The 20,849-nt window shown below is 38.5% G+C and overlaps 1 protein-coding gene and 1 long non-coding RNA gene across 2 annotated transcripts in view; one reads left to right on the forward strand and one right to left on the reverse strand.

The window, feature by feature from the left end:
• Window positions 1-3,613, forward strand: part of REEP3 (receptor accessory protein 3) — an 81,292-nt gene extending 77,679 nt beyond the window's left edge. The window contains exon 8 of the mRNA XM_019731789.2: window positions 136-3,613. Coding sequence (XP_019587348.1) covers window positions 136-192 — 57 coding nt within the window. The 3' untranslated portion in view covers window positions 193-3,613. The remainder of the gene's footprint in view (window positions 1-135) is intronic.
• LOC141572936 (uncharacterized) overlaps window positions 1-10,756 on the reverse strand; it is a 30,112-nt gene extending 19,356 nt beyond the window's left edge. Inside the window, exons 1-2 of the long non-coding RNA XR_012498508.1 lie at window positions 10,612-10,756; window positions 7,385-7,475 (exon numbers count right to left, since the gene is read on the reverse strand). This is a non-coding gene — a long non-coding RNA (uncharacterized LOC141572936). The remainder of the gene's footprint in view (window positions 1-7,384; window positions 7,476-10,611) is intronic.
• Between the last annotated feature and the right edge of the window lie 10,093 nt (window positions 10,757-20,849).

Here is a 20,849-nt window from a genome sequence, read left to right on the forward strand (position 1 = left end):
AGTACACAGTTATAGGATAATTGATTCTTTATATCAGAAAAGTTAAAAAATTATTACTGTGATTATGAACTATTAAATCCTATATAATTTCAAAAAGTAATCATCTAATTTGTAATAATACATTTCTCTCTTCAGGTGCGGTATGGGTCACTAAAGTATAAAGTGAAGAAGAGACCACAGGTGTATTTTTAGTCATGTACACTTCAAGTGTCCCAAGACAAAGGCTGATACATCAGTTTTTTTCCTAACATTATATATTCAGGATTTACTCAATAAAATAATTGTTTAAATTGTGGCAGTGGCAGTGATAGGGTTTACTTCCATCAATTTAAATACTTTAACAATTACTTTCAAATCTTGACTATTAAAGGTAGTTATTCAAAGCATGTGTATATAATAGAATAGAAAATTGTGTTAGGTCTTTTCAAATTCATCAACAATATGGAGGGTGTGGGATATAGGAGGAAGCACAAACCCACAGTATACTTGAAAAGAGTCTTTTTATGGTTCAAGATACATCGGACTTTGTGATACTGTATTGTTTACCTCCATTTATGTTATAACTATCACATGAGGATAATAATGAAATAGGCCTCTGATCCAGTAGTGAGAGGACAGGGGCCTAATGTAAGATAACGTATGTTTGATATATTCTTTAAATTTTTACTTTTTTAATACTTTATAGTTTTTCCACCATCAACTGAAAGTTTTCAAAACAAATATTTGAAAACCAGGTATCCACATAGCACTTTTATTCCTGACTAGTTTTGCACACTTGAAAATTGTTTACTTATTTTACGACTGTACATTTTAAGTATTTTTAACACTATATTATTTGTCATATTCTGACATGTCAAATTTATGCCTCGAATTACATCATCTCTTCTCCTGTGGGTTGCATTTGTTAAATTTGCTTGATTTTAAATCTTAAAATATATTAATATTAAAATACAGTTAATTGTTCAATTCTAGCTATTTTTAATTATCTTCTTTACAAATAAGAAATGATTTTAAACATTAACCAGTTTTTGGTATTTATCTGTACATTGTAGTTGAACTGAGCATGCTTTTGTTAACACTGGTTACATTTTCACCTTTTGAAAGTGGTAGCTTTTGTGAAATACAGTCAGAGATCAGTATAGCACTTAGGTCTCTTCTAATTCATGAATATACAGCCAATCCAACAGCCAATCCATTCACAATTTTGGCACTTATATGTGCTGCTGATTTATAAATCTGCCATTAACTAAAATCATTTGAATTACTTCCCTTCTTGGGAATAATTTCCTGAAGATAGATCCTGATGCAAAATACAGATATTAATCTGACCATATTAGAAGTTTAGGAAAATATCATTTTTTTAATCCAAGATTATTTGAGTTACTGCACTTTGAGGCATTTTTAGGTTGCTTTGCTGGCTATTATAAACTCCAAATCAGTACATTTCTGGTGATGGTTTAGTGATCAGTAATGAAATTTGTACGATTATACTTGTTCAGGTAATTTACTTGATGATTCTACTTGTTTGTCCAAATGAAAAAACAATAACAGAGATTTGTGAGATCTTTGACTTTTCTACCTTTTAAGAAATGAAGCCAGCTGGCAGTGTGTATTGAGGACAGAAACTCCTCAGAGTGTTGGCAGAGAACAGAATATTTACTCAGGAGTACCTTAGTATAATTCTGACATTTCTCCGAGACTAGTCTTAAAATATTTTCTAGATTATCTCAGATTCTTGATAATATAACACCAAGTAAAAATTTATTCAACTTTTTTCTCCCAAGGTTTATTTCTATGAGTATCTTCATCTACTTTTACCTTGATGAATTTTTAGCCTCTTAGTTTCTGGAAAGACTCTTTAATTTGTGTTCAAAATTCCTATGAATTCTGATTATAAACTCTTGGAAGAGAGTTTTATCTATCTTGCGTAGTCCTAGACTTACCATATATGCCATGCTTGTCTTTCCTGCCTGAAGGCAGTGCCATCTCAGATTGCCTGACAAGGTCATGTAAGTGACTTTGTAGCGAAAGCATTACCTATGGGGGCTGATTTGCACCATTTTATTTTTTTCAAGTTTAATCTCATTATTGTACCTACTCTTTAATCATAGTAAACTCATAAACACTTTTCTAAATTGGAGGAATTATGTATTCTCTCCACTTATAGAATCAGAACGATTCACCAAAGATACCCGTTTCAAAAAGGTAATGCAAGTCCTCTGTTTAATTGTGTCTCTTCCCACTTAAAATGCTTCCTCTGAAATATTGCTCCTGTCACATCGTTATACACCATGATGTCATTTTGCTGTTCTATCATTTCCTTTCTCTCTTTTTCATACATTTCTTAAATTTTGCTTTTCTCTTATGTATGTTTTAGCACACCCTTTCCTTTGAACTTCGTCTAAGCTTATACATTTTTGTTTCTTTTAAGGTAGAGCAGATCATTTTTTGTTTCTCTGCTTTTAAGTCTACTGCTTTTTAAAGAGGTAAATTTATCCTTAGACCTCAGTGCCTTTCTTTCTTACCACCACCACTTGGTGAAAGGTTATCAGATGCTGCACAAGCCTAGTTAGGGCACTATTTTGGTAGCTGTTGAAGTTTATCCAGAAATTGTAGCCATTGTTTTATTTTATTACATATACATTCAACTTGTTCATGAATATTAACTCTTTCCAAAGTGTGTTTGTAAGAATTGATCTATTCTTTAGTGTACCATATTTTTTTCTGGTATAAAAATGAACCAGAAATAAGCCTGATTGCTAAGTAATTAATTATGTAAACCCACCTAGGTCCTGCATAAGATTTCCTCCACACACTTTACTATATGTATGTGGATTTGGCTAGAAAATGATACCGCCAGCATTACTAATTATAAATACTTGACTACACAGATTGATGGAACAAAATTATTAAAGTGTTTTCAGGGAACTTAATCCATATGTCACCACCAAAGATTTCTACAGTGTTATAAAGCATGTAAATATTCCAAATTTCTGTAAGGCATTGGTTAGACAAATAATGTTTTCTTTCTTTTTTTAAAATAACACAGTTTATGCTTCTGGAATGCTTGAACTTTTATGTTGTTAAAAATAATACAACACTGTCTTAAATATCAGTACTTTGTATTTTTAATAGGAGTGAACTAAATTTTTATTCTGCTTTTCTTTTATCAGGAAAATTAAGGAGTCAGTATGTATTGAAAAGCAATTTCCTGTTTTCTCCTATGTAGGCTAATTGATTTGCAAAGCTACGAAGTAAATTTTGAGAAGATTATTGTTAATGTGGTATACAATGTATATTTCTTGGTAAACATCATTTAAGAGCAAAGCTTTCTGAAGGGAAAGTACAGCTGTTTTCTCTAAATGTTTTTACGGTTTAATCTTCTATAGTATCCTACAGATTTAATGTGTATTGATTCTTTAAACATTGACCATGAATTAACATTTTCTCTTCTGACATCTTTTAAATCTATGTACTTTAATAGTTAAGATAAAGCAATTTTGCAATTTTTTATCTCTTTGTAAGGCTATCTTTAGGCCTAGTATGGGGGTAATTTTACAAATGTGTTTTTTGAAAATTGTAATATAAAATAAACTCGTTTTATTAGTGACAATGGCTATTTTTTCCCTTGTGTCAAAGTACATATGTTGGGTTCCATAAATTGATAATTATTTATTATTAAGTTGTTTCGATTAAATAATAGACAACATATGCACACACTTAAGATTACAAGTCACAGAACAGATTGATAAAAATCATGTACATTCTGGAATGCTCATCCATAAGATTACAGGAAATACTAAATTGTTATATTTGGATGTTAGAAAAGATAGGAAAAAACAATTAGTAGAGAAGCCCTAGCCATCTCTACTACATTTGTATTGGTTCTCTGTCTCAGACTTAAAATAAAACACAAAATTCAGTTTTATGTACCCTGGAAATGTTCTGGGGTTCCATCTGTTTTAAAGTCAGACGTCTGCCTCACATTTAAGCTTTAGAGAGAAATCCTGCGTGTCAAAAAGTTTCTTTGTGTTACTTCATTATGACATATAATGTGTGATAAAATATTTCAAAATGGAGTTATATTTCCATTTTTATTAGGAGGTATATATCCTTGTGATGATCCAAAGACATTAGAAATTTAAATAAAATTCTAAAGAATACATGGATATATGAACTGCGGCATTTTTTCCAGTCTTTTATTATCCCTTTTTGTGGTTCACTGTTCTTGAGAAAGAGATTCATGGAACAAAAATCATGTCAGGAACAGATTCATTGTTCCTTGGAAAACATTCTGCCCTTTTACCTACCCATCAATATTCTAGCCTTGAAGCACTCTCCTTGTAGTCTGGTTTTGGTAATGTTTTTAAAAATTGCTTTGTATAAGATAATGCTTTGAATTGAAATTCTAAAGCACAAGATTGATAATTGTCTATAAGTGTAGGATACTAAAAGATTGTACTCAACAAAAGCAGGAAAATCACCTTGTTTACCCTTTGCTTACTTGGCAATTCTAGAATAAGAGCAATAGGAAGGAGAAAGAAAAATGAAAGTATGGTATTTTGGCATGTGCAAATCAAGTCAGCATCAATTTTTTTGCATTCAAAAATATTCCTTGAGTGCCTCTACTGTGTACAGTAGCACTGTTATGTTTCTGCACAATGCAATGCCTATATCCAAGTACGATAGCATAACATTTTAAGAAAAATAATTCTTGCTTTAATAAAAGCAATTTCACTCTTACCAAATGTTTGGATTATTTTAATATTAATCCTGGGATTTTTTTCATGGTTATTAAATAATTTATTTTGTTTCTCTCAAAGCAGTTTTTTTTCTTTCTTTTAATCCTTGGATTCCTTCTTTCCTTTACCTCTTACATCCAATACATTAGTAAATCCTTTGGCTATCTTCAAAATATGTCCTGAATTTAACCAACTTCAAATTCACCTCATCTCTAACTTCTTTCGTTTAAGCCATCATCATCTCTCACCTGGAGTACTCAGGTTATAACTTTTACTTAACGTGGAATTGCTTAAAACATTACTACATTTTTTGTAGTCTTAAAGATTTTTCACGGTAACTTTTTACCTTCAATCCCATAGAACTGTCACAGTTTCTTATCTTTTCAACTAGTATGTTTGGGAAATACCAAAAGAGAAGGGGTGAAGAGAGAATGGAGGTGAAAAACAGGAGCATATGGTTTTGTAAATGAGCCTTGGAAATCGAAGATTTTCTCTTCCAAGTATTGTTTAATGTTGCAATTTGGAAAAGGGTAGTGAAAAGACTTAGAATATCTGGCTGATTATGTGTTTTGACATGATGCTATCTCAAAGTACCAGGAAAGAATTTAGGGTATATGTGGAAAATTTTCCCCCCTTTGGAATGTTAGACCTAATTTAAGTTACTCTAAATTTGAGTGCCACAATAGATCATGATAGTGCCAGGAGTCAACAGTAGGTATCTGTATTAGTCATAATTCTCCAGAGAAATGGAACCAATAGAGAGAGACAGAGAGTGTGTGTGCGTGTGTGTGTGTGTGTGTGTGTGTGTGTTCTTAATACCATCAATAGGTTCTTGGAAACTTTGACTTTAAGCAAAATGATGTATAACGATACCAATTTTACCACAGGCTAATTGATAGAAACAAGAGTTAACTTCCTATGTCATATTTCCGGTCATAAAAACATCACCAAACTTCTAAATAAAGACTCAACACTTTGAAATATGAGCCATACATACATTTAAGAAACAGTGATAAAAACAAGATAATTCTCTTCTAACCCGCTGATTCCAATTCACAGTCATGGGCGGCTGGAGCCTCTCCTGGTGGGAACCAGCCCTGTACAGGATGCCCTTCCATCACAGGATGCGCCCACACCCACACTCAGACGGGGTCAACTTACACATTCCAGTTCACCTCACCTGCTTTGGGAGGTGGCAGAAAACTGAAGACCTCAGAGAACCCACACAGACATGGGGAAACTATGCCAACTCCATATAGACAGTGGTTCCGCTGAGAATCTTTTTTTTCTCATCAAGGTTAAAACAACCTTGAACAAAATGTTATTCGAGGATCTGCTATATACAGTCTTGCACTGCTTTATAATTTGAGTGTTCTGAGAAAGGCCTCCTCAGGCAATTTCGTCACTGTGTGAACATTACATAGAGTGCACTTAAACCCAGATGGTATATAGCAGGGGTGTCCAAACTGGCCCGTGGGCCAACTGTGGCCCATGATCCATTGTTAATTGGCCCGCAGCAAATTCCAAAAATATATTTAGTTAAATAAACCAGGTGAGGCAATACGTACTTCACCTCGAGTGAGTGGCCCGGCTGTTTGTGTATTTTACCGCATATGGCCCTTGGTGAAAAACGTTGAAAAAAGTTTGGACACCCCTGGTATATAGCCTACTACACACCTAGGCTCCTAGGCTACAAGCCTGTGCAGCATGTTACTGTACAAAACAACATGAGATTAAATCAAGCACAAGAGAGAATGATGCAATCGAAACTCAGCATGAGATGTATGAGGCTGCTACTGGACAGCATACAGTTTTACAACAAACATTTTTTTTTAAGTAGAAACTCTAAAATAGATTAATAGCATAGTATAGCAAGTACATAAATTCGTAACCTGGTTGTTCGTTACTATTATCAAGTATTACGTACCACACATTATTATATGTGCTATACTTTTATACAACTGGCAGTGCAGTAGTTTGTTTACACCAGCATCACCACAAACACGTGAGTTTGTGCATTGCGCTATGACTTCACGCCGGTGACGAGTCACTAGGTGATAGGAATTTTTCAGCTCCGTTATAACCTATGAGACCACCTTTGTACGTGGGCTCTGTAATTGACCAAAACATCTTTGTGTGGCACATGGTATATATGCATATAGAGACATTGATTGATGGATTGATTTTAAAGAACTGGCTCATACAATTATGGAGACTGGCAAGTCTCAAATCTGCAGGGCAGGACAGCTGCCTGGAGATCAAGGGAAGATAGTGTCACAGCTCCAGTCCAAAGGTATTCTGCAATAATTCCCTCATAAGACCTACATGAGGCCCACCCCCATTTAGAGTAATATACTTTATTGAAAGTCTACTGATTTAATTGTTAATCTCGTCTAAAAAATGCCTTCATGGTAACAGCTAGATTAATGTTTGACCAAATGTATGAGGGCTGTGGCCTACCTAGGTGACACAAAATTAACCATTGCCGTATTCTTAAATTCTGAAGGAAACTCTATTTACTCTAAAATATAAGTTGTTTGGCTAATTTGGTATGTAGAAATTACAAATCTTGGATATTATTGGTTTATCTTAGAAAAGGAATGTTGTGGCATATGGTTTATTTGGAAGAGGAAGAATTGTACCTTATAAGGCTTGTGATGCTCCTTGTATTTGGTTGTGATACTACCATTTGTGTATCAGCTGGTTTTCACACTTTGGAAAGAGGTATCATCCCTATTTTCAAGATAGAGAAAACAAGACTCAACAGTGACCAACCTGGGACCCAGCCACAACAATTATGGGTTCAGACTCTGTTGTTAATTCCAGTCCACTTGGTTATCTTGGCAATCACAGAATACTTAAACAGCTCACAGAGATGTGTTTATCATATATGTATTATCCAGAAATTTCCAATTCTTTATCAGATGATTAAACAGTGAAGTTTTCAAGTCACTTGAAGTTAATAATAAATTCCACTCTAAGAGTAGCTTCAGTAAGGAAAGGATGCTTTTAAATGAATAGGAAAAATAAAGACAAAATTTATTATCAATTATGGGTTAAGACAAACAGGAAAAGATTTGAAGAGAGGATGTAGCTTAAACAGAAGGCGTATCCTTGGGAAGTACTTTCCTTCCTTCTTAGCTTTCCCACCAGCATTTGCTCCGTGGCTTCCTCCCTTCAAACCACACCTTGTAAACCCTTTTATGTGCTCTGTTGACAACAAGAATTCTGGTGTGTTGTTCCATACTGGGTTTTAACTAATAAAACACACAAAAAGGGGCCAAATGCCTCTTTACCCAGGAGATGAAGTTCATTCATTCTTTAAGTTGAAAGCAAGTACAGTTAGGATATATAGCAGGTGACAGTTTCCATATGTTCTAGCAAAGTAGAACTGGATTATTTATAGTTTACAACATGTGTAAAATTAAAGCTCGCAGGGGGCTCCCGGGGAGGTAAATTAGACAAAGAAGGGAAGATCTGGGGAACTCTATTTTGCTATATTCTGAGAAGATGCTCATTAAAAAATGCAAACAAAGTATTTTTAAAATATTTAACGTTAAGCAATGTACAGAAAAGTTTGTGGTCTTTACCTTGCAATAACAAATGGTAAAATTAGAAAAGACTTTGAAGGCTGAGGAGGGGGAAAACTTAATTTTGTAAACTTAATAGAAAAAGGAGTTTCAGAAACACAGGGACATGAATTGTCATTAAAAGGATGTGTCTTCCAAAGTGCAAAGTAAAGTTACATGAGATCTGGTTGATATTTGACCCACAGTCTCAAAGCGCTTTAGACTGCAGCAAGTAATTGCTTCCTCATTTAGATTAGACAATGAGTTCTCCCTGCAAGCTGCTCTCCTTCCTTTAAATAGACTGTATAGAGTAATTGAAACAAGTTCTACTGGGAAGTGGAGTGACTGATTCCTCAAAGTGTGAGAGCAGAGCTATGGTAACCTCTTAAGCCTGGCCTTCCTCCTGTTCCTATTTAGGGAATCCGCAGGGCAGCCAGCGTGGAGTGAAGTCTGCATTTCCCCAGCTTTATTGTTTAGACTTGAAGGGAAGGTCATATGCCCTCTTTGACAGAGAGGTTTATGGGCTCTCTCTAATTAGCAGCACCCTCCACCAGACAGACTGTTGGCCACCTTCCAAGAACGGGTTTGGTAGCGGCCACTGGTGAAGGAGAAAACAAGGTTATTTACCCTGTGACTGTAATTCTTGGCACAAGTTTTCTCTTTACACTCAGACACGTTTTCCTTTTGTTCCAACTTGCCTTTGGAATTCTGAATAGGGCGTTAAGGGAGGGAAATGCAGCTATATATTTAGTAGTGTAAGCAACGCATATGTTGGCCTCTCTTGTTTTTAACTATTCTAGGGCCTCACAGTTCAAAAGATGATACCTTTTTCAAAAAGGCCACATATTCAGAGAGCTGCTTGCAAATGTAATGGCTTGAGCACATGCCCACACACAACCTTAGAAAAGGAAGTTTAATTTTCAACATCTATAAAATGACAGTTGTATGTTAGTACTCTTAGAAATCCCAGCGGTAAAATGTGATTGGGTTCGGGTAGTACTAGAGTGTTAAAAGAGTACTGGGAATATATTTGGCTTGTCCCGTTCTGTCAGTTCTGTAGGGTGGTGGGTTAAGCCGATAGAAATACTTTTTGGTTGATTTAAACCAGATGCTCTGACTATTTTTGTCCTGTTTGCTAGGCGCAGCAGCACTGCAAAAGGCAATACTGCCCCCCTCGGCCGTCCGCCAACTGCAGGCGCAGGAGTCGTCTCCTTCACCAGCTACCTCGGCCATAAAAACCTTTTAAGTCTCCATTATTATTCCAGGCACATTCCAAGGGGGTTGAGTCACAGGATTCACTGGGCTTTTCTCCCGCCCCAAACTGCCTGTATCGGGTGGAATATGACCTCCAACTTCAAAAAAGGAATCCATAACCGGTGAAAGAGCGCTTTAGGGCAAGCACCAAATGCAACCCTACTGTAACTTCTCCCCAAACACCTGGGGTTTGCTGGCTGCGCACATGGAGTCCCACGGACTAGGGACGCATGGTCAAAACATAAGGTTTTTCTGTGGGCAGTCCTGTAGAGCTGCTCTATTTTCCCTGCTGGTTTGAGAACCTCCGAGGGCTGTTCGGCAGTGGGGTGGGGTCTGGGTTGAAAACTTTTCGTTCTGGCAGTGCGTTCTGGAGTGCTGAGAAGCCAAAGCCAAGCGCCTAGGAGGTTGAGGTCCGGCCGGCTTTTAAGTCAGCTCAGAGGGAAAACTCCCAGCCCCTCCCACGCGTCCGCTCAGAGCCACCGTCCGCCAGGCCTTGGGGGGAGAGCGCGCACATCTGGCCGCCCAGGAGCCAGCCACATCTGGAACTCTAACCCCCGCACCCAGATGTTCAAGGGGGGGGGGTACAAGAACCCGAAGGGCGGGGCTACCGCGGCTGCGACTCCTCCCTGCAGCCAGACAGCAGGGGTCCAAACTGGGGAGACGCCCCGGGGGCTTGAAATGGACCAGCGAAGGGTGGGGGAAGAGTTGGGTTTGGGGGTGCTGGGGCCGCGGTCAGGGGACTAGAGACAGTGTGTTGGGATGGTAGAGGAAGGCTAGAGACGCGCGGGAGATGCGGTGCCGGGGTAGGGGGGCAGGAGGCGGTTGGGTGCAGGGTGCTGGGGCTTTGCCAGTGCCTCGCCCCGCCCCGTCACTGAGGCCGCCCCACTCAGTGGGAATTTACAACCAAGTCCCCAGGAGGTGGTGAAGGGGAGGAGGGACAGGCGGGCAAGTTTCCTGGGGTGGGAGGTGGGGAGGCCCGCTGACGGTGCGGGATTTTGAGTGCGGAATTCCCCCAGCCTGCCCTGGGCTCCTGCGCTAAGGAGTACCTTCCCGGGACTGCGAAGGGCGTGATCCCCGACGAGGCGAGGCCAGACGGCGAGTCTTGCTCCTCTTCCTCTCTCCCCTCACCCAGTCCTTAACCGGGAGAGGGAGGAGCAACCTATGACCTCTAGACTTTCTCCAAAACTTGAGTTTGTCGGAGAAGCCTGCGTCTGGCCGGGAGGCTGGCACGCCCCTCCGACATTTGCACGTAGGAGTTTGACGTCTCGTTAAGCAACAGTGTTTGCCAAGGAGTCAGGGCTGTTTCCAAGAGCCTGCGTCTATTGGATGCTCGGATCAGAACAAATAGTTTACATTCGATTTGTTTAATCAAGACGAGGGCAGACGGTGTTCATATTTAAAAGTTGTCCTTCATCCAAGTTGTCCTTAGATTTTCATTTAAGGGTGTCAACACCCCGCGTCATTGCACAAATGTTTTGTGACAATTTAGAGAACGGGGGAGGGGGGCATATATTTAAAGAAAAAAAAAATTACAACCGATAGGAAAATGTTAAAAGATGTTGGCCCTTTTTCATCTGACAGCCCCAGTCATCACATATTCTCCGCCAAAATAAAATAAGCAGCCCTACTCACAGCTTTCTTCAACTTATCGGAAATCTTCCCGGTAGGGGCCAAGTGCACGAATGGGCTCTGATCCCACCTTAGTCACCAGCTGAAGCTGAATAATCTTTAGTGTTTCCTCTCCCAAGGACTGCCTATCTTCATTGAGAACAATCAAAAGAATACAGGGTTTTAAATGCTCAGGATACAGTGTTCAAATAATATTGCTTACTTCTGTGATCTTGTGGCAAGTTACTTTACCTCTTGGTGCCTGGTGCTTCAGTTTCACCATTTAAAAATGTAACTTTACCTATAGCATGTGTGTGTGTGAGGGGGGGAGGGGGGACAGAGTCCCAGAGAGCAGTTTCCAGGCTCCTGGCCTCACTGGAAAGGTGCTGGCTCCAGTAGTAGATGGCCAATCAGCTGTGACTGATTGGCCATCAGGTGTAACCAGTTGGCCAATTAGCCACTGATATAACTGCCGTGACTGCACTGGTTGGTTGGTAGGCAGAAAAGTGGACGTGGGATTGCACATTCTGTGGCTACTACTTCCTGTGTGCGTCTCGCCTGGCCGCCAGCGATCTGGGGTGCAGGAAGACCCTTTGTTGGGGTACTGGTGGATATTTGCTCCCTCTGTCTCCAACCCAGCAGCCAGCAAGAATATAGTGGTATGACTCCCCTATCTATGGCTTTGTGGGTGTTCCTTTTTGGCCTCACCATGTCCTGCGTTCTTGTGTGGGGAGTGGGAGCTGAGACCCCACATGACACCCCACATGACTGTGTGTGTGTGTGTGTGTGTGTGTGTGTGTAAGGATTAAGGACTAATGGGATAGTGCAAATTAAGTGCTTAACACAAAGCCAGTAGCATAGCAAAAAGTTGATAATTATTATTACTATTAATAAGAGTAGGCTCTGTTTGTCACTAAAATGGAAGTTGTGGACATGGGAAGCTGGAAAAGAGGCTCCAGAGTTTGCCCTTTTAAGAGTACGTTTTTACGTCTTTTGGACAAGTAAAACCTGCAACCCTCTGGTCACATCTCCAAATCCATACCCTTGCAGAATTTTCAGTTGAATTAGAAGAACTTGAGTGAAATGATAATGATGCATAGGCTTTCCTCATAATGTGACTTTTTAATATATGAGGCCCCACAATTAAGCTTGCGAACTCATCCTATAAAAAGTGCTACATACCTCATTGCTGAATATCACTATGGTCACCTTCAAAGTACTCCCCTTGGGAAGGTATGCGCCAGTGCTTAGTCCATCCTTCAAAGCAATTTTGGAACTCTTTTTCTGGAATGGCCATTAGAGCTGTCATCGTATTACCCTTGATGTCCTGAATGTCATCAAAATATCTTCCTTTCAATATTTCCTTTATCTTTGGGTAAAGAAAGAAGTGATTGGGGGCCAGATCAGGTGAGTAGGGAGGGTGTTCCTATACAATTATCTGTTTACTGGCTGAAAACTCCCTCACAGACAGTGCCATGTGAGCTGTTGCATTGTAATGATGTAAGAGCCACAAATTGTTGGCGAAAAGTTCAGGTCGTCTAACTTGTTCACTCAGCCTTTTCAGCACTTCCAGAAAGTAAACTTGGTTAACTTTTTGTCCAGTTGGTACAAATTCATAATGAATAATCCCTATGATATGAAAAAAGTTTAGCAACATTGTTGCGACAAGTTCGCGAACCTAATTATCAGATTTTGTATGTATATAAGATGAAAAGATTGCTCTTCTTTGAGAAAATTTCACTAGGGTGATGATAAGGTATCAACAAATGTGTGCAAAAACATCTTTCTTTACCTCTTCTTCGTTTTTCTGCACATCTGCTTTTCCCTTTGCTCATTATAGAGGAATCTGATTATGGCAGTCTCTGTATCAAATGAAAATATGGGAACTTAGAAATATTTTAGATGCACATAAAGTGAAATTCTGAAAAAGTCAAGGCTATTCTGTGCACCGGGCAGCTGCTGGAACTTACTGTGAGTCTTAAATTCATTTTAAAGCCAAGGGGTTAGCCTAGCTTTTCCTTCCCGAACTGACATTTTTTGGTTTGTAATGGTTGCTGTGTCCAGGTGGTATTTCCTGTATATACCAACCTCCACCCCTCCCCACTCCCACTTCAGGGTAAGAAAGGGACTTTAGGCTTGGCAATGATCATTAGGTAATGAGGCTGACACAGGAACTCAGACCAGTAGTGAACTACAGTTGAGCCCTGAACAACGTGGGAGGTCGGGGAGTAGTGGCACGGACCTTTCCCCCAGGTAGAAAATCTGCACAGAACTTTTGGTTCTGAAGTTGGCCTTCGCATATGCAGAGTCAACCAACCACATATGGAAAACAGTGTTTTCCATCCCTGGGTGGGAATCCACTGCTGGGAATGTGAAAATACTGTTTCCATCTGTGGTTGGTTGCATCACAGATATGAAACCCACTGAGAGGAAGGGCCGGCTATATTTATTTTAAAAAACTCCGCGTATAAGTGGACCAGCGCTGTTCAAAACATGCTGTTCACAGGCCAACAGTATAAAGCAAGGTAAAAGTACTTAAAACCAGGTAAATGCTAACATATTTCTATGCATACAGTGTATATATTCATATCATATACTTTGGTATATGTACCTTAAATATGAGGCACATTAGTATATCCACAGCATAGATTCTATATGCACATAGATCCCTTCTTTAGTAAGTTTTTCCATCACCTGCAAAAAAGGTAGAATTTTCTTCCTCTGGGCATGATTGGTCTGACTTTTCAGCAGAAGAAGGGACTGGAACCAAAGATGTCCATGATTCAGACGGATGAGAGAAGTGTGCCCTCTTGTGGGCCTCCTGTCATGCCAACAAGAAAGTCCCCTAAGAGAGGAGGAGGAAGATGGTGGCCCTTGTGGTCAGGGCCCTAATCCCATTTTACCTCTAAATGCCTCCCATGTAATCTCCCTTCATCATCGCTAAGAAATATTTTCCAAATAATAATGCAGCTCCAACCCCCTTCCCATCACCCAAGAGTCCTCTCCACATTCCACGTCCAATCTGTCAGCTACTCCTGTCACCTCTAATATAGAGAAGTGGATATGAATATGGATATAGATATGTCACAAAGCCCACTCCCTCTTACTACCATCTACACTAGCAACTAGCCCCAAGCATCATCATTTCTTGGCAAACCTACTGCAGTAGCCTCCTAATTATTCTTCTTGCTTCCACTCCTTCACCCTGCATTTCATTCTCTACACAGCAGCCAAATCAGTCCTTTTAAAATATAAATGAAATGTGCTCACTCTCCTGTTCGAAGTCCTTCAACACTTGGAATAAAACCCACACTCCTAACTGTGGCCCATATGATTTGACTCTTGTCTAATTCTCTCAGCTCATCCTTTGTCACTTTTTCACTTTCTTCCTTGCTCATTCCTCGCCAGTCACACCAGCCTTCTCAGTGTTCAAAAAAATGTCAAACAGACTCCTTATTCAGGGTCCTTGCATTTGCTGTTTGCCCTGCCTTCAACCCTCAGATCTTTGCATGGCTTTCCCTTAATTCATTCAGGTCTCTGCCCAAATGTCACCTCAGAAAGGACCCCTGATCATATCATGTAATAATACAGACGCAACATAGCCATAAATATTCTCTAACCAATCACCCTGGCTTATTATCACATCTCTTATCAAATCTCTTAAAATTTTACCTATTTACTTGATTGTTATTTGCCTCACCTGTAGAATGTATGTATGCTATGTGAGGGTAGGGACTTGGCCAATCTTATTCAACAAAACATCTCCAGTCTAAAACAGTGCTTGTCTTATAAAAAGCACATAATAAATAGTTGTTGAATGAATGAATAAAAAGAGTCTCTATCTGGAACAGCAGTGGGGAAAGAAGGTATCCCTCAGTGTGAGCTCAAGAAAATTTCATGCTTTCCCCAATCTCATGACTTTATTCCTGATTGGCTTCTGCTCCAAGATGGATTCTGACTACTGGAATCAAGTTTAGTCCTACACGCATATAAATATGTGACTCGACTACATTCACTTAATGGGGGGTGAGGGGAGTCAGAGATAACAATGTAAAGAGTGAGGGTAATTCTGTTTACTGTTTTACTCAGCAAGTGTTTATACTGAAATAAACATGAGATGGGAGAGATGAATCTGCTCTCCTCTATGCTATGGTCAGTTCCTCTATGCTCTTCATATTATGATCAATGTGCCGTGGTGGGTGTTTAAAGATGATGATTGTCTGAACAGTATGGTCCTCAAATGCAAGGCAGTTGGGAAATGAGTTTGAATCCTGAATACTCCACACCAGTGTGTGACATTGGGCAAGTTCCTTACCCTTTTTGTACCTTAGTTTCCTCTTCTGTGAAAGGGGCCAATAATAGTGCCTTCTGAATAGGATTATTATAAGGATTAAATAAATACTATTTGTAAAGATCTTAAAGCAGAGTCTGAAATATAGTAAGTTATGTGTGAGTATTTTGTAAGGATACATATTTAAAATGTTTAACTGTATTTGATTTTCCCCTTTGTCAATGACTTTATAACAAGATACTGCTTCATTGTGATTAGCACTGGAGTTTTCCTTGTGGTTTTAGACCAGTAATTTTAGTTTTAACACTAAGCACAATAACTATTTTACAGCCATTTCTACTCTAGCATTTATGCTTAGCCATAAATTCCATTTAGGCCAAAGTATGCCTAACTTTGCAAAAAAGAAATTGTACCTTCAGGGGATCACCCACTTTATTGCAGTTGAACAAAAGATGTTCCTTACTTTTAGTTCTGTAAGCTTTTCTTGGCCGGCTTTTCTATAACATAATATTGTTATTTGGTAGTTGAGTGTCAGTTAGCTCTATAGAAAAATAAATATCAGTGCTTTCCCTAAACCTGTGCCAAATCATCCCTGAACCAGGGGAATTGAGCCAGATAATCTCTAAAATGCTCTTTAACTCGCTTTTCCTATTGTTTTCATGAAAACAAAAATAGTTTCAGGACTTAGCACTGTTAACTGTGTCTGATTGCTCTGTGAATCATGGACAATTGAGATGGTTTGAACTTCACTGTATTGTTTGGAACAGACTAAGTTCATGTCAAATTCAACAAGAATAAAATCCGTTTTTAACTGCAGACAGTTTGTCAGACCCCTTCTAAGCTCAACATTTCACCACTCTTTCCAGGGCCTTGATCACTCATTCATATAAATCTGATCAAATCTCTTAAGAAAGAACTGGAAACACCCCCTGCTGTGTGTTAACATCTCCTTGAGATTATTCTATATATGATACATTAATAAGCATACCTCCTGCTGTAATTACCTTACTTATGGTACCACCATGCATGCATGCATGCATTCATTCATTCAGTAAATGTTGACCGAGGGCTTAATATGTGCTAGAATTGTGCTAGTACTGGCCATTTGGTTGTCCGAGTTATAAACCTAGGAGTCATCTTATATATACCCCTGTCTCTTTCTCCTCACATAGGTCAGCCACCAAATTGGTGGCAATACCACCTTCTAAATATCCCTTGAATTTTTGTCCTCCTCTCCACTTATTCCCCTGTCTTACTATGTTAGTAGAAGTGGGCTAAGCCCAACTACTGTAGAAAGCAGAGCATGAAGCTCTCTATTTAGTAGGACTCAGCCCAGAATGGTGAGAGTGAGGAGAAAAAGGGAATGAGGCAAGGGAAGATGTGACTCAGTGAGATGCACTGTTATCACACTGGTACTGTTGTGCAATAATACAAACAAATCACTCAGCAGGCATGGGATTTCTCTGGAAGGGTTAAAGGAGGAACTACATCTCAGACTAGTCCACAACGGAGAGAAATGGGGAGAAATGTATCGGCTGACATCTCTCTTGGCTCCACTTGCTATTGGTGAAAGTGTACCTCATAGAGAACGAAATGCCCCCAAACTTCTGGGTCATACAGGTCTCAGGAAGGCAGATCCCATGTCCAAAGTGTGGTACTTCCTACAGCTTAAAAAACAGAACAGCAATTTGGCACAGGTGAATCTCTGACCTAGAGAGAGGAGGAGGAGGAGACAGTCAGGGGATCTGAGAAGGTACACAAAGTTTGTGTCTCAATATAAACAAAGGCTTCATAATTTTTCCTGTAGATTCTTATAACTGCCTGCTAAGTGGACTTTGTACCATTCATTCCCTTCTAATCCATTCTTCACACTGTACCCAAAGTGACCTTTCATGCTCAAATCTTTCACTAGCTCTCCTTAAACTATAATAAGATCACAGCCTTATACCATGGCATGTCAGGCTGCACAGTCTCCCTTTGCCTGCCTTTCAGTCCTCTTACTAAAGGGCATTTTTGCATATAGAATCAGATGTTCACGCCTCTCAAGCTCTTTGTTAGCAGTTACTGGGTTTTTTTCTGACTCAAAATTTAGTGCACTCATTATAGAAAATTTGGAAAATACAAAGATAGGAAAGGAAATAAAAATGAATTACCTTGAGGAGAAAACTCCTGTTAACATTTCGGAGTACATTCTAGCCATATTTTTCATGAATATATATGCATTTTTTAAATCTCAGAGGCATATATTAAATAAAAATTATACTTAAGGAATTATTGCATTGAAGTTTATATTTATCCAAAAGTACACGTCAAGATCACCCATGTGGTTCAATTTGATAACACGCACTTCACTGTAATTTTTCATTTCTTTGCTTTATTTCCTTAAATGTTACTTAAATATGCATTGAAAATGTATATTTACATTTCAGAAATATAGCACATGTAAAAAGCCCTCTGTAAACAGAACCCCTCCTCAATATATTTTTAAAATAAAATAGCTTAATAATAAGTAACAATAGAAACTCTAAAAATCGTAAGTGCAACTATTAACTTTTGTTTTATTATATTGAGAGAGGTAATTTAAGGCAATTATAGTAAGCTGCTTTCCACCTCACGGCCTAAAACTAGATATAAAATTTGCCCTATATACAAAAAATTATTTTAGGATTCTATAAATACCAATGTAATATTTTTACACTTTTTATTTTCAATACATTGACATATTAGAATCACAAATTACTGTTTTCTCCTGGTCTGCCAAGTATGGACTGTCCATAGTAATGGATAAAATTGTGTATTAAAAAAAAAAAAATCACATGGTTGAGATTTTGAAAACAATAGCAGAGAAAGTGATCTTTAAAAATAAAGCTACTAAGAAGTGAATGCTTATATAATTATTTAAATTTCAAAAGTCAAAAATTCAAGAAATATTGAAATCAAATTAAATCCATATATGTATTATGAAAACCTTAGTATTGAGATTTTATTAGAGGCAGAATCTATACCATCCTAACTTTTCCAAAAATTATTTTGAACCACCACTTAAGTTAGATAAAACTTTTAGGGTACAAATAACATCATACAGAAATGATCTTAGAAAGGCATAGTTATAATTCTGGATATTGAGGCATTTATCTATTCAGTCTTTATTTAGTGACTGGAAGTCCTTATTCCTTGAGAATATTTACAAATATTTACAAATGAAAGACATCTTTTGTTTAATGATGTATTAAAGAACCACTTATGGTTCATTAGATAAGCACTTAAATTATTTTACTTAATATGATTTAAAAAATCTGCATGTTGGCCATGTTTCATTTTATACATTATTACATTACCTCTCAGGCTTTCAATTAAAGGGTATAAATCATGGAAAGCAATGCATGACATTTTCAACTCATATTCTAATTCTATTTAAATGATTCAAACTGAACATAAGTTGTTATTTTCAATATCTAAATTTTTAAAAGTCTATTTTTTAAAAACAAAACAATCTGATTCACATTAACCACCAGCTTAATTTATACTTAAGAAGCTTAGGGATTTTTAGTTCCAAAAGCATATTAAAATTTTTTTCCCAGGCTCTTATAAAAAATAAGGTTCTGATGTCCATACAGACTCTAAGTCAGCATTTACAAAGGCTATCTGAAATTCTATCAACTTTCAGCCCAGTGTAAAGTAAAACTATAGTTATACATAAACCATTTAAACTTAGAGCTTGCAATAGAAATGTCAACAAATCATAACTTCTATATCACTAATGATGGATTCTACTAAACTACCCATGCGATACAACAGAAGGCAAAATTTGGTAGACAGAGTTTCAAGAAAACTAAAGCTATTAGAGCTATAAATAAGGAACACATTTTCTACTAGAACACAGCAAGGCCAAAGCATTAATGCTGTTGAAAGTGAATAGGATTTGAAATAAACATCTCTGAAACATAGAACATAAGAAGGCCACAAACCAAAACATGTTTCTTTATACTTATTTATAAATCTATGTTTTTAATAATTATTTTTTAAAAGGAAAACATTTGTTTCTACACTGCTGTAGGCAGGGATTTTTTTTTTTCTACTTTCCTGACTACTGTGCAGTTTTCAAACCCTCTTACAGACTGTCATTATCTCATCAAGATTTCGCCCTGAAGTCAGCTTGTCATATTTTCAGTAGGCTTTCACGCTTTGATGGTCTTACAGAGTTCTTTCCTCCTTATCCCGCATCGGGGCTTCTGCCAGCCTGCCTCCATCGTCAGTGTCCTGTCCTCCCCTGGCTGGAGCAGGGCATGCTTGAAATTGCCTGTTTTCTACCAGTCACCTGCAGTGCTTTGGGAACTGGGCTCCTTCTGCCAATGTGAGGCCATAGCTTCTAGGCCATACGGTGCTCATGTAGTTTCTCCTATCCTGCAGCTTCCTTTTGCTTATTTCCAAAAAAGGCAGCCGCTATCCAGAAGGTTCTCAGTCTCACTTGAACTTATCTGGATGTTTCTATCATCTCCCCACACAGACTCTACCCCAAGATGGGTAAAGCGTGGACACCAGCATCCAATCTCCTTTCCCTTATCTCTCCTTTCACCTCTTTTTTCTCCTCCCCAAACTGAAACGTTCCCTAAATGTTCTCTTTTTGGCTAGAAGGCACTGCTCTTACATCAGATCCTACTGTGAAAGGTGACATTTGCCCTTTCTCTTCCCTGGGTCTATAGTGGTAGAATGGCTGCAGAAGAACACGATTTATGGAAGGAATAAAAAAAATAATCAGTTCAGTTAATTTTCTTATCTGTTATCTCACTATTATCATGTTACAATGTGATGGTTGAGTTCCCAGAAAACAGACCCCGAGATGGAAATTTGCACATAAGACGTTTCTGGGGGATACTGCTCTCAGGAGAAGCATCTGTGAGGGAGTGAAGGAAACAAGATGGGTAGGGAGAAGTTTTAACTGTGCTGCATTCTAACAGCGGGCTCAGCCAACCTTACAAGGAGTTCTGGAGTTAGGATAGCCCTTCATATTTTTCCCAGATTGAAGCAAGAGGACCTGTCCTTCATAGTGCTGAATTCACAGACAATGGATATGAGCTGCTTCCTGGGAAAGGGACATGACCTTGGGTAAGGCAGCTGCTTTCAGCTGCATGCAATTCTCTAGAGGGACTAAGATGAGAACTGTTACCCGACAAACCCCAGGCAGTTGGCGAATGAGTGCAACAGTCCTGAAGGGAGAACTTGGGGGTGCATCACAGCACCCTGCATTTCACCAAAAGAGAACTTGCTTCTTGCCTGTTATTTATATTTTATGCCTGGGAACCTGGGACACAGGGAGAGTATCTAGATCAAGTTCCTAGAATAAATAAGTGACTTACAGACTTTATTTCATTTGGCCTATAAAAT

Source organism: Rhinolophus sinicus, linkage group LG07 (genome assembly GCF_036562045.2).
Source record: "Rhinolophus sinicus isolate RSC01 linkage group LG07, ASM3656204v1, whole genome shotgun sequence".
Lineage (NCBI taxonomy): Eukaryota > Metazoa > Chordata > Mammalia > Chiroptera > Rhinolophidae > Rhinolophus > Rhinolophus sinicus.